Source organism: Erithacus rubecula (genome assembly GCF_903797595.1).
Source record: "Erithacus rubecula genome assembly, chromosome: 4".
Classification (NCBI taxonomy): Eukaryota; Metazoa; Chordata; class Aves; order Passeriformes; family Muscicapidae; genus Erithacus; species Erithacus rubecula.
The window spans coordinates 43,639,659-43,653,300 of record NC_136686.1 but is presented as its reverse complement, the minus strand read 5'-3'; the positions used below and the strand labels follow the sequence as shown (position 1 = coordinate 43,653,300).

Below are 13,642 nucleotides of genomic sequence, written 5' to 3'. Positions count from 1 at the left end.
TAACCCTCAGCAACCCAATGCCTAACTAATACTGCAGAGATACACATTTCCTGAAGAGGAGAACAGCACTCCAAAGTATTTTCTTTCCCCTCAAGGTCCCTAATTACAAGTCCACACCCATTGTCTTGTTTGCCTTCCTATAAGCCTGTAACATTTCTACTTGTGTCTACACAGTAATCCAAATTGATCACAAAGCAACTCTGCTGGCCATCAGAGTGCCCCACTGTCCTATTACCATTCTGCTGAAGTGAGCAGCAATCTCAGGTTTTGCCCTAATTGCTTACTAGGAAGCTCCTTAGAACATTAGGATCTTATCCAAAGATGAGTGACCCTTCCTTTTCATCCTGAATGGACAAAATACTGACACTTCTTAGGGATGTTTGAAGCTTGTTGTAGCATTCTGCTTCTACAGGTCTGGACAGAATCTAAGCATTTTTCAAAGTCTGGATTGCTGCTTGGAAGAGGAATGCTGGCCCAAAATACTTCTGAGAACTACTGGATCTCACTTTGAGCATCCATGAGTTTCCAGACTGTTTTGGTATCTAGACTATTATTGTTTTATCAGAACCAAGTGGAGTTTTTACATATTTGCTGTTGTTCTGAATGACAAAAGCAAAGGTCCTAAATCTTATACATGGTAACTTAATCCAAGTGTCCAGTGTTCTTGGAACTGGAGCCAAAAAAAATTTGAAAACCTTGACCCTGGATGGTTTTGGGAGTAGGAGTGCAGTTACAGCTTCCTCATGTAAAGAGGAATGGAACATGAAAAAAGTAATTTAACAGTTTCCTGAGAAAGTCTGAAGGGTCTTCACCAGGTGTTGAGCTTTAAATAAAACTCACTTTGTTTTTCCACAGCCAAGGTTCAGATTTTAGCCTTTCTTCTAACAGTGTGCTACCAGAGAAAACCATCCTAGCACAAAACCCACTGATGTAAATGAAGATTTTTTTTTCTCTCCATTGATTTCAGTGCTCTGTGGATCCAGTCCTAGATGGATAACTAAAATTATCTCAACAGCATAAAGTCAGTGCAGCCAGCTCTGTACACCCTTGTCCCTCTCCTCCTCCTCCACTCCCATCCTTTGTTGCATGGCTCACTATCACCTCAAGCGGAGCAACTGAGCATCAACCAGTCTAATAAGAATGGAAGTGAGAAATTTGTCTTGTTTTGATTTCTCCATCCCTTTTATAGTCTGAGGCTTGAGGCCAATAAGTCAGGATTGTCTCAGATGAATACAGTCCTAATTAGATATGTTGCAAAAAAATTTTAGCTTGGAAAGTGTGGGCTAACCTCTTACAGTTTTCAGTTGAAGTTTCTTCACTGGAGTAGAACTGCTCAATGGTTGTAGGTAGGCCTTTATTGTCCATGCCTTTTATTTGTCATCAGCACTGTTGTTGCTGCTTGGGCCCTCAGCTGCTGGTCCCTCACCATCCCTCACTGACCTATGAGGTCACTGGTGCAGTCTCTGGCCACCTGTGCCCTCCATATGGCCCTTGTCCCTGAGGCACACGTGGTATGTTGTGTTTGTACGTCTAAGGAACACCTGGGAGATGGGGGAGAGGAAAGGTGGTGCTGCTTTCATCTCCTGCCATTCTGCTGCTGCCCCAAATTGGGAGCAGGATCAGCAGAGAAGGGGGCTGGCACCCAGCAGTGGCTCTCACCTTGATACCTGCTTTGTGTTACCCCTCCAACACTGTTTTTGTGGTACACTCAGAAATGATGCCATGATGTAAATGCACTTTTCACTGCACAGCAATGCACTAAAAGCTGTGAGGAAAAGCTTTGGGAACTGAATTTGGGATATGAGAGCCTGCAGTGGCAGCAGTGGCTGGGCTTTGGCGTTAGGGGGCAGGACACTCCCAGGTATGCCCTGCGCCCGGTAATGCATTCCACTTCCAGCTGGGAAAACTAAGGGTGCATTCTAAAGACTTCCAGATGTTTCCAGTGTGTTATCATAGTCAGATGATATTTTAAAACAGTTTTATTTCCACTTATATTAATTACCAGCATGACCACTATCTAAGGTGTACCCAAGCACTATTGAAATGAGTTTTTTTATCAGTTTCTTAAACAGGGACACAGCCATTTCTGTTTATCAAAGCTGAGAGCTACATGCACTGTATCTATGTATGTTTTCAGTCTGAGCACAGAAACACTCTCCCTGCTATATGCCGGGTAAATTCTGCCCTTTCTTTTGAGCAGGGGTCTGTGCAATCATTCACACCGTCTCCAGTGGAGTATCATTCCTCGGGGCTCATATCCAACTCCCCGGCGCTGTCAGGGAGTTACAGCAGCGGCATCTCTTCGCTCAGCCGATGTAGCACATCAGAAACATCAGGCTTTGAAAGCCAAGGCAGCGAACCAGCAGTGACTGTCCCAAGCTACGGCGTTTCTGAGGAGCCTGTGAGAAAAGAAAGCAAAACGCCTCCCCCGTACAGCGTGTACGAGCGGACTGTGAAGCGCCCCGTTCCTCTACCTCACAGCCTCTCCATCCCGCCCGCCGCCGAGCCTCCGGCGCTGCCCCCCAAGCCGCAGCTGCTCCGGCCGAGCAACCTGGAAAACAGCAGCAGGAGGACTGAGCAGGTGCCCCGGCCCAGGCCTCTGCCCCGCAAAGTCTCTCAGCTATGAGAAGCCACTTTTATATTTAATTGCAACGCGTTCTTTACTGTTTAAGAAATAATATTTTTTAAAAATGGTAAAACTCATTTAGTTAGGCACTTTAATATTTTGTCCACCTTTTCTTTGGAGTAATTTCAAAAATGCTTATTAATATTATGTTGCACATTTGAAATGAAATTACTAATTTAGGTTGCCAGATATTATAGGAAGCATGAATGAGAGGATTTTTTTTTTTTTTAAATCTCATGGTGGTGAATACTGATAAATGCTTTTATTTGTACTTTATTTTTCTTTAAAACATCTGAAACCCTACAACTCCCATCTGAGTTAACTGAATGCTTCTTACGAAATGCAGAATATACTGATTGGATCTTTATTACTAGAGATAAATGCACGCTTTCTAACAAAGTAGTCTGTAGACTAGGATGTTTCTGCAAGTAGACTGAAAGTTGTTTCTCTTGTCTGATGAACAGGTTGGTCATTTCAAATGTATGTGGCAAAACTGAGATATAATGCAAGTTATACAGCAGAGGACTGTTGTAAGAATGTGGTTTGGAATTTTTGAAACACACCCTTGGCTTATGTTATTTTTAAGATGGAAAAATATCTGTATTTCATTCAGCATACAACACCATTTTGATGAATCCTAATAAGATTTTGTGCCATTAGTGTATGCACAAACACATCCTTTTTTTTTTTTTTTTTTTTTTTGAGGTGCAATTTGCTTTTGTTCTTCCAGTTAATGTATTTTTTGTTGTTGTTGTTTTAGATTTGTTTTTTTTTTAAAGCTAACAGTTTTCTAGTGAATGCTCTGCTGTTCTTGAAAGTTCACCCTAAAATACAATCTGTATATGAAACAGGTACAAATTAATTGTTCATTTAACTTGTGTACAAGAGTCAGTACTGACTAGTATCAAGACAGTTCACGAACCAATTTTTAAAAATAAAAATGGTTCATTTACAATCCATACATTTCAAAAGTGAATTGTAAAGTTCATTAATAATTTTGTAAAAATCTAGCAAAAATTCTGAACAGTTCCTTGTATGTTTATGTGCCATTGGAGCCAGGATTTTGATTTGCTTTTTAGCTTGAGTTCATCACCATCATCTTTATTGCTGAGAATGGTGTTTGGCCCTAGGTTGTATTTTAGTGACTGGCATCTGAAGAGCTCTGGAAAGCTAATGCCAAGACATAGGAATGTGGAGGGGAAGGAAAAGAAAAAGCACCTTCTGTATGTATGTTTTGTATCCTCTTTCTTTTATTGACTGTTTAAATGTGCTTGGGAACAGATGTGTGATCTGCATTTTGAATCATATTGTTAAAAATATTCTCCCTCTTTTGTTGGGAAGCTCATGTTGATCTTAGCTGTGTTTGATTTGTTGATAGTTTAACTGGAAGAAAGTGACCACTTTTTTATATTCTCTCAATTAAACCTTCAGCAGTTACAAGCTGTTGACATTAGTTATAGACGTTTTCTATAATAAATGTTCAAGTATTTTTGTACATAATTGGTAAATTTTAATAAGGAGTGTACCATTATGTGAAAAAGAAGCAAACAATTGTGTATGCAGTAAGATTGTTATAATTATGCCAAATACTTTATGTATGGAAAAAAAACAAATATTTGTAAATATGTGCTTTTAACAATAATTCTGCCATATTGACTTTACAATTTTGAATGTCAAAAAAAATAATATATGTTAAAATATTTATGTTTTAGTGAAAGTATTCATAACTTGAAAAGGAACATATGAATTTTAGCTTTGTATCTTGCTGATTTCAAAGTCTGAAATTCCTTGAACTAGCTCTTGCTTTCTACCATAACATTTTTATTTCTGTGACCACATCATAAAACCTGTAGAAGGCTACATATTTATGCTGATATAAAGAAGTAATGCCTGAAATTTAAATAAGTTGTCACAAGTAAGATAACAAAGCTGCTCTGATTTTTTTATTTCCACCCATGTAGTTTAATAGATTTTGTTGACTAGTGCTTGAGCACAGTACAGTATGAATCAGTGTTACTTGCTCCTGAAGCCTTTGGTTTTTTATTTCTGGCAATAAGCAGACTTGATGACTTTATCATTTGTGTGCATTACTGGTCAGCTTTGCAGCAAAACATTTCACAAAGTCTCTGTTTACCTAGACACTTGTATTGGTTGCTGCATAATGTTAGTATGAAATAAAAGGACTTGATTAATCTTTACAGTACAACTCGTTTTCTACAGAATGAGAGATTCTAATTCAGTTAGCCACAGAATGAAAGTTCTGATTCCTTGACTTGTTAAATCCTGCTCTTTTTTTTGTTAAAAATCTCCTGATAGATCAAGTTTTCTCCCTATTTGGACCCGTAATTGCTTTGTGAGACAAGGTGAGGAGAGCATTGCTCTTCTGAGCAAGTGAAGAACATAAAATTTACTAGAGAGTTCTCTGTAAATTAATTTGCATGAGCATTTTGTTTTTACAACCAGGACATCAGAAATACTCTGAGCGATAGAAAATTATGTAAAATTGACAGAGTCCTCTTAAGCCGAGTTGCCACATTTTCTGCTTAGCCAGTTTTGACAAATTGATTCTGTAGATCAGTTTTTCAACCTGATTACCTATAAAAAATGTAGTATGAAATTTTGTTATGTATGCTGCAACACCCACTGCTTGAAAGCATAATGTAAATAAAGGTCTTGTTGGAATTTTATGCAGTAGTCATAAATATAATTTTACCACTGTCTGGATGATGGTGAGTAATTCAGAAGCTCGTACAGGAAGACCAATGGGAACAAGCTGCTCTTACTTCTCAATAGCTTGAATGTCAGCCAATGTGTGCGTAATAGGTGACAATCTTATATTCAAATACCATTTTTGAGATGGTGGTGTCTCTGGGATGCCAGAGAAACATCCTCAACCTTGGCTGACTGGTGCAAAATGATGCAGTTCAGACTGGTTCTCATGATGGCATAAGAGCTCCATAGTGTGAGTGAAATCAGTTATGATGTCCCAGGTCAGATGCTGTGTCAGGCCAATTGCTATGTCCTGAAAGAAGCACAAAGCTGACATTACCCTTCTTAGTAAAGATTTCAGGGCAGTGCAGTTATGGCCCTGCTCACACAGAACAGGGTATAGCTACATGAAAATCTTCTGCATAAAAATGGCACCTGACCCTCCTGCCTGACCATTCTTCCTGTTCACTGATTGCCCAACAGCACCTGCAGAAAGAAGTGATGGAACAAAAACATACCAATAGGCAGGAGTCAGTGCCTGTGGTATAAATGATGAAAAGCATCCTGTTTTGAATGTAACTGATCAGTGAGGCATGTAGCAGCATTGTCTCAGTAAACCCAGGTGCTGACAGATTCAGATCTTTGCTCCAGAACTCTGCTGGTTGCTGGAATTTCTGAAGATTCAGGCAGAGCCCTGACACATGCTGGCCAAAGGGCAAAGTCTCATCTGGTGAGATATTGTGGAAAGATGGTCACCACTGGATCCCTTGAGATTCTGACCTTGAATTAGATTCTGTGGCAGAAAGCCCCTTTCATATTAATTTAATTTGTCTTTACCTTATTTCTCATTGACATTTTAATTCAGCTTTTGATATATACTTCATATAAGAAAATAGAATGATTGGTTTGGTAACATTAAGCAAAAAAAAAATCCCAAAAACAACCAGAAAAAAAAAACCCAAAAACAAACAAACAAACAACAAAAGAAAACAAACACCACTTGGTGTGTCTGTTTTGACAGGCTGAGGGCTATCAGTCTTCAGTGGATATGCAGCCTACAATATGAGCCTTCCAGGCACAGCTGGGCAAATTTACCTAGGTTAGAACTTTTGTTAAGGACACGGTTCAAAACTCCTCTTTAAATGACTGATATTCATCCCAAAGACTGCTTTAGAAGAAGGGAAAAGAAGGTCAACAGCTGGGAGAAAAAAAAAAAAGGGAGGGGGCGGGGGGGCTGCAAATAAAACTTCGGCAAAACCCTTGATGGCCTGACAATTAATCACAAGTGTGTTTTAACTCAGCCAGGAAACATGGTGGGAGAAAGTGAAATTTTACCAGAAACTGAAGCATCAAGTATATTTCTTTAGGCTAGTTTGGAGCATGATGTTATACCAGCTTAACTACTGGTTGAGCTGAAGGGAGTGGAAGGGAAGTTGGAAGTCCTGACAAAAGAGAGGGTCATAATAGAGGTCACCAATAGAGGGTTGAAACATTGTACTAAAGATTTGTATATGGATTCATTGCTTCCCTGCTCTACAGCTCAAACACACTTGTAAGCAAGATGCACAAAGTAGTGCATAATACCAGCACTAATTTGCAGATTGAAAGAGAGGAAAGAAGGTGGTGGTTTGTTCCTAGTATTTCAAGGATTCAGAATTGTGATTTTAAATAGGTGTTGTAGTAAGTAAATTCAACATTCAGGGGAAAAAAATCGAAATACTGAAAATGTCTTGAAAAGACCTCTGAAGACGCCTTGGGGTGGGGACTTTTCTCTTTTGCTATTGCTAGCCAGAGGATAGACTGACTGTCATGAGCTGCAAAGGCAAAGAGTTCCTAAATAGCAAAGCCCTACAAAATATTCCAATATTTCCCTGCTAAACAGTTATTTTCTTAACCTATGGTGCATAACTGATGCAGTGCATTTTGCAAATAACATCTCAGTATTTTACACAGCAAATCAATGTCAAAATTCCATAGTAAATAGTTTTTCTGATAGCTCATAAGCTGCTGAAATTTTGGTTAAATATTTAAATGTTTTACATCATTGATTTGCCTTTGGAAATGCATCCATTTGTGTATTCAAATTCATTTTACTTCTGGAAAATTCTGCAGAAAATCTCTGCATTACATTCTTGCTTATTTGTGAGAGACTGCTGTTGCTGCTGGTTTTTATTGACCTCACTGACTTCCCTTGAAGTGTTTCCTCTTGCTTTTCAAAAGAAAGACCATCAGCAAGGAGCTATTTCTGCCTTTCCTGCAGGGAATATTTCAAAAGCACAGCCTGAAGGGGATGCAGCACAGCAACTGTTCCCAGGGGGGACTCTAAGCAAGGGCTTTGGGAACAAAAGCTGAGGGGGAAGTTTACCCATAAACCCTCCTACTCCCATAGGAGTTTGTGTTCACAGGTAGAGCAATAGCTCAAGGTCAGGGACTAAACTAATTTCTATAAAATCAGGAGGTGGGATGTAGGTAATGTCCAAGAGGCTTTGCTAAAGGGTGAGGCTCAGTCCCAGCATGTCCTATAAATGGGAATACTTTGCCTTGATTCTTCATCTTTTCATGGAGAAAGTAATGCCAGGTAGACCCACAGGGTAGAGGTGTAAATTTTATTTTAGGGTTGCTGAGCATGGATAGGGACAGGGAAGAAATGCTGAATCTACACTTCAAGCCTAAGTTGATTTCAGAGATCATTCCTCTGGGTCTTTGGGCCACGTTACATTCAAGGGATGTAACTTGTGCAATGACTTGTCCTTATAATCTGACTGTGCCCTGGAGAGCCAGCTGTCCATCTCAACTCCCATGCCAGTCTCTTTTTGCCTTGTATTGTGAGAGGAGGGCTTGCTGCAGTGTGCTGGAGCAGACTGATGCAGCCTCATCTCTGTGCTTCTTTCTGAGATATTCAGTTCACCTTTGTAAGTACAGTGCTGTGGTAAACCCACGGATGTGATACAACACCCAGTTAAATTAATCTGAAGATCATACCAAGTTTTTAGAAATGGCATGTGCCCAGGAAGAGTTGGCTGAAGGCAGCTGATACCTAATGAATTTGGTCCCATCTGAAGAAATTAAAACTTACTAACATGAGCACAAAACACTTTACAAGGAAAAAACATATCAATAAACTCAACTTTTTTTCAGCTAGTGTATTAGGAGTTGAGGCAAAAAAAATATCACTGTGCTGTTCTCTTCTCAGGCCATTAAGTTCAGCAAAGGAAGATTGTGTACACTGGACAGAGGCTTTTTATGTTGCCAAGGAGAGTTTTCCTGCATCTACAGCTCCCCCTCCAAGTTCTGCCTCAGAACTAAAGCACATCTTGTCAATCCCCCTGAAGCTATAATTCAGTGGACTTTTCATAGCTGTAAAACCTGAGCTGCATGATGATAAGCAAGCAAAATCAAAGCAAGTCATAACCTGCTACTTTGAACATGCAGACACAGGCTACAGGGGAGTAAGCAGGGAGGAAAAAAGGAGGTAAAATTGGTTTTCAGGCCATAAAGATCAATTTTGACTTCTGGAATATTTTCTGCATTTTGAGAAGTACTGTATTTCACCACATGCTTTACTGGGTTTTTCCCCTCTGTGTGAGATAATGCTGGGAAATTATTTTCTATGGTGTTTGTGTAGATTTGAATTACGGCATTTGTCTTGTACCCAAAAAAAGTGGTTTTCATAATTTTGTTTGTTTTTCTTCAGTCTTGTGACAGGGTAGGACAGCAGAAATAAGATAAAAAAGACTGGTCAATGTACCACCAGAGAGGTCATGAACAAGGGGGAATGGCTCATAACTGAAAAAAAGTAGGTTTAGATTACCTATCAGGAAGAAATTCTTTACTGTGAGGATGATGAGACACTGGAACAGGTTTCTCAGAGAAGTGGATGCCCCATCCCTGGAAGTGTTCAAGGCCAGTTGGATGAAGCTTAGAGCAACATGACCTAGTGGAAGGTGTCCCTGCCCACAGCACAGGAGGCTGGAACCAGGTGATTACAGTCCCTTCCAACATGGGCCATTCTGTGGTTCCATGTCCAGAGAAGAGTATCTATATTCTCTAGGTAATTCTTAAACTTATACCTGCAAAGACTAAAATTCAGTTCACTGTGGACCCTTCACACCTATGCATAAGGACAAAAAATGGGTGAGTTCCATCTTGCTGTGGGAAGTGTGCTTCTGTATGTGCCTCAGGCATGGTGAGGTATGGACATGGATGGGAACCGTGGAATGCTGTCCTCTCTTTGGTGTCTTTATTCCTGCTGCAATGATGTACTTGTGGTGTACAGGGATGTTAAGTATCATAACTAGCTGTCACAGTATTGCACACAATTGTCTTACCTGCAACTAGCTGCAGCTGTGTAATGCACACAGAAACAATCAGAATGTCAAATTGTAAGACAAAATTGCTATTTATCATTCTCACCAACTCTACACTTACTTGAAAACTGGGAAACTTGGTGGATTTTGCAAATTGTCTCAGTGAGACAATTTCTGGTTCAATGCTATTTTTACTGAAGATAACACCAGCCCATCTTGCAAGTGAAGCTTTCAGCAGTTGTGCTACATGAAACCAGGCACAGCATGAATGACAAATCCTCAACACTGTGTGGGCTCATTAGAAAGATCTGTATTCCACACTGAGCTGAAGGAGAGGGAATGATCTGGGAGCAGGAACTAAACCATGGAAGCAGCAGCAGAAATGACAGCAGATGGCAGGGTCAATTCATTAACTGCACTTATCTAATGGGAGACTTCCCATATATTGTCAAGCAACAATAAAAAAAAAATCTGTCAGAAATTCCACCTGGTCATAATTGATCATCGTTAATAAATCTGTTCCAGAACAGGCTGACAAAATCTCAGCTGTGATTGCATAACTGAAACTAATCAGCAAATTATAATTGCTGAGGTGAGTTGCTTTGGTTGGGTGACAAAAGGAACCAAAGCTGTGGCTGCTGCTGGCAGAGTGGAAAGCTGTTCTGTGAAGGTGTGCTGGGCTGACAAAACATCTGGCAAGCTTGCTGTTTTGGTCTAGCTCTGTGTTGTGAAACATAGGATTGTAACACTTTGTTCTAGAAACACTGATTATAGATAAATGAATAAATATTGCAGCTATATTAACATGAATTTGCCCTGTAAACTATAGATTTATTCCTGATTTCCACCTTGGTTTCTACAAAAAGAGGCAGGAGACAGAAGTGTACCTGAACCAGAACAGGGATTTTATTTAAACCATATTATGAATATATTGTTGACATAATGCTGACAAGTTTCAAACTATAGCTTAACCTTTCATGTAGTTATCCATGCAGCACCCCTGAAGGGTCCCCAAAATGAGACTCAAGGTGAGGCCAAGTCCCAGCTCCAGTGGGTGGGGGCCACTGGAGGTGTGATGATGGAGAGGTGATCGCTCTAAGGCTGCCGTGCTGGACTGCCAGGGCACTTCCCCAGCTCCTCTGTCTTGCCCCTTTGGAAGACCAGACCCCTCACCCCACTATGCCATCGGAAGTGTTGGCACCTGCTGCTGTGCCAGATGCTAACACAGCCTTTCTGTTCTGCTGCTCCACCACTCAACCAGCAGCACACAGCACAGTATGGACATGCTTCAAAACACGTCTTATCTGGTTTGTCCCAGTCTCTTCAGGTACCAGCACCACCTCAGCCGCAGGTGCAGCCTGCCCTGGACCTGGTCCCTGAGCTCCGAGGCATCGCTGGTGGCAGCACAGGGCTGCCCTGAAGGGCTGCTGCCGCCCGACAGCTGCGGTCGCTTCTTGCTGAGAGCTTCCCTGGCTCCCCGCTGCAGCGTGTGCCACATCTGGCCCTGCTGGGGGCGACCAGCAGCAGGGAGCTCCGGGCAACAACAGAACCACGGGCAAACAACAGAACCACGGGTAAATAACAGACTCACGGGCAACAACAGAACCACGGGCAACAACAGAACCACGGGTAAATAACAGACCCACGGGTAAATAACAGACCCACGGGCAACAACGGAACCACGGGCAAACAACAGAACCACGGGCAACAACGGAACCACGGGTAAATAACAGAACCACGGGTAAATAACAGACCCACGGGCAAACAACAGAACCACGGGTAAATAACAGAACCACGGGCAACAACGGAACCGCGGCCAACACGCGTCTGCGGCGCCACCATGGCCAGCGGCACATGCGGGGATTGACCGGGGACATAAACATATGGCATGGGCACGGGAGGCACAGGTGCAGGTACAGACACATTGTTGAGACTATCATCATGTAGTTAAGGTTGTGGAGATCATATCACAACGTGGGGCAAACCTGCAGTAGTAGTCCCTTCCCAAATTTTATGTTAAATATTAGGTACAGTTAATTACGTTTGGGTTAGTAGGCATGTATTAATGTTATATATAATATACTTAAAATGTGGTAGATATTAGTTGGTGAGCCTGGGACACAGATATCTAGTTAAACCTGTATGAAGATCAAACCCAATAGAATGAAGAGCATTTGGTCTTGTAATGTGTCTTGTTTTGTCTCAGTTGTTCTATGTGTGGTGTGCTGGTTGCTCTCATTGGAAAAAACTTCTGCTGCACTCTGTCATCTACAGCTTCCCCAGCACATGAAAATGCTGTCCTTAATAGGCTCCCAGCACAGGGTAAGGCTCCCCTTGTACAGCTCTCTCTGTTTAGGTGACTCAATCAGCAGTTTGCCATATTGTCAAACACAGCATGATTCAATTCATGTGTTTCTGGGGGGGAGCAGGTCACTGTGATTACATACCTGCCTGCATTCTGCCTAGATAATTTCATTTTTCATTTAAAAGTTGCCTGCTGAAGCAGAGTCAGAGAGCAGCTCTCACAACTTGCTTATCTCCCTGGGTGACCATTTCAGTGAATAAGGCATCACCTACATCACCACCAGCAGCAAAGTACCACAGCACACAGCTCATTAAAAGAGCTACTGCAGGTGCCTGTCTTTGGCACAGGATTTGACACTTGGGGCTCTTTCACCTGAGTGCACTGAGGCACACAAGCCTTACCAATGGTGCTGCTCCAACCACAGCTGTCCTGCAGCTTTACTATTGACTGAGGACACTCACAATGTGAGTGGACACAAGTGGACACTCTGAGGATCAGCTGCCCCTGGGTGCTTCCATAAGGCCAATGCATTCCTGGGCTGGAAAAGAGACAAGGCAAAAATCTAAAGGCTAGGGATTTGCTTTTGGTACTAGAGCTAGCCCAAAGTATGTAAACCCAGAATATATTACAACATTTGTTTACCTGCAAGGGATTTATATCCATTTATTGACAGGTTGCTGAAGAATTCACCTGGTCATAGCTGAACACATTTTCACAGGTTTCTAAGATGCTAACCAGTAGACATTATTCAGATGACAATCTTTTGATCTTCAAGTTCCAAATTATTTTTTGCTAAGCCTTAAAAAGTCTTTCAATGTGTATGAAGTTTAATGGACATCTGAGATGAATTTTGCAAAAGAAAATGAGCCATGTAAGCTTACTTGTGAATGTACAAACATAAGCAAATTAAAAATATGACTGTTTTTAAGGGGATGCTATCACTGAGATTAATTTTAATGAGAGACCCAAACACCTGTGCTGCAATGCCTTCAGGCGAGAGGATACATGTAACTGAAGTCTAGAAAAAGCTTTTGAATAATTTCCATTGCTTTCCCTAATTACTACCATTAAATTTCATACTTTTGCCTCCTGATGAGGCTGGTTTTTGTGAGTTTCAGCTTTAGTGGTTCATTCAGGAATGTCAAGATTAAGACCTGAAAAAAAAAGAGTCTATAAAATGTTTTAAAATTACCAAGTATGCAATGAAAAAGAGACCTTTTCTCATTGAAAGAAAAATCTTACATCAAGTTTCAAGTAAGTGGCTCCAAGGTCAACAGATGGAAACTGAAATGCAGTATAGTAAAAAATGGCCCTATTAGATTTAACCAATTTATGTGCCCCTGAAAACTACAGTGTGTTTTATTGGTGTGACCAGCAGACAAAGAGTGACAAGTGAGCCAAAGCCTTAACTCTGTCATGCCTCCTTTGCCTGTTGCTGTTCTGTAGCTTAGGTGGGGCTGGCACAAAGGAGTTTGTCTGTCAGGGTACAGAATCCCAACAGAATGGACAGACCAAGGTGTGTTGGGTGGACAAAAGTGGTCAGACAGATGAATGGCTGGGTAAGTTACAGACAGAAATTTTACTGGTACATATATATATATGTGTGCGTTGGTGTGCGTGGGGGGTGTGTGTAGAGAGATACTGAGGGAATAGATGGCAAGAAGAGGCCCAATTCCACTCAGTCATATGATCATT

At 41.2% G+C, this 13,642-nt stretch overlaps 1 protein-coding gene across 2 annotated transcripts in view; it reads left to right on the top strand.

Annotated features, from left to right (window-relative positions):
- DOCK4 (dedicator of cytokinesis 4) overlaps positions 1-5,313 on the top strand; it is a 221,593-nt gene extending 216,280 nt beyond the window's left edge. For both annotated transcript variants that reach the window (XM_079303581.1, XM_079303580.1), the window contains one exon: positions 2,201-5,313. In XM_079303581.1, coding sequence (XP_079159707.1) covers positions 2,201-2,626 — 426 coding nt within the window. In that variant the 3' untranslated portion in view covers positions 2,627-5,313. The remainder of the gene's footprint in view (positions 1-2,200) is intronic.
- Positions 5,314-13,642: the final 8,329 nt, after the last annotated feature.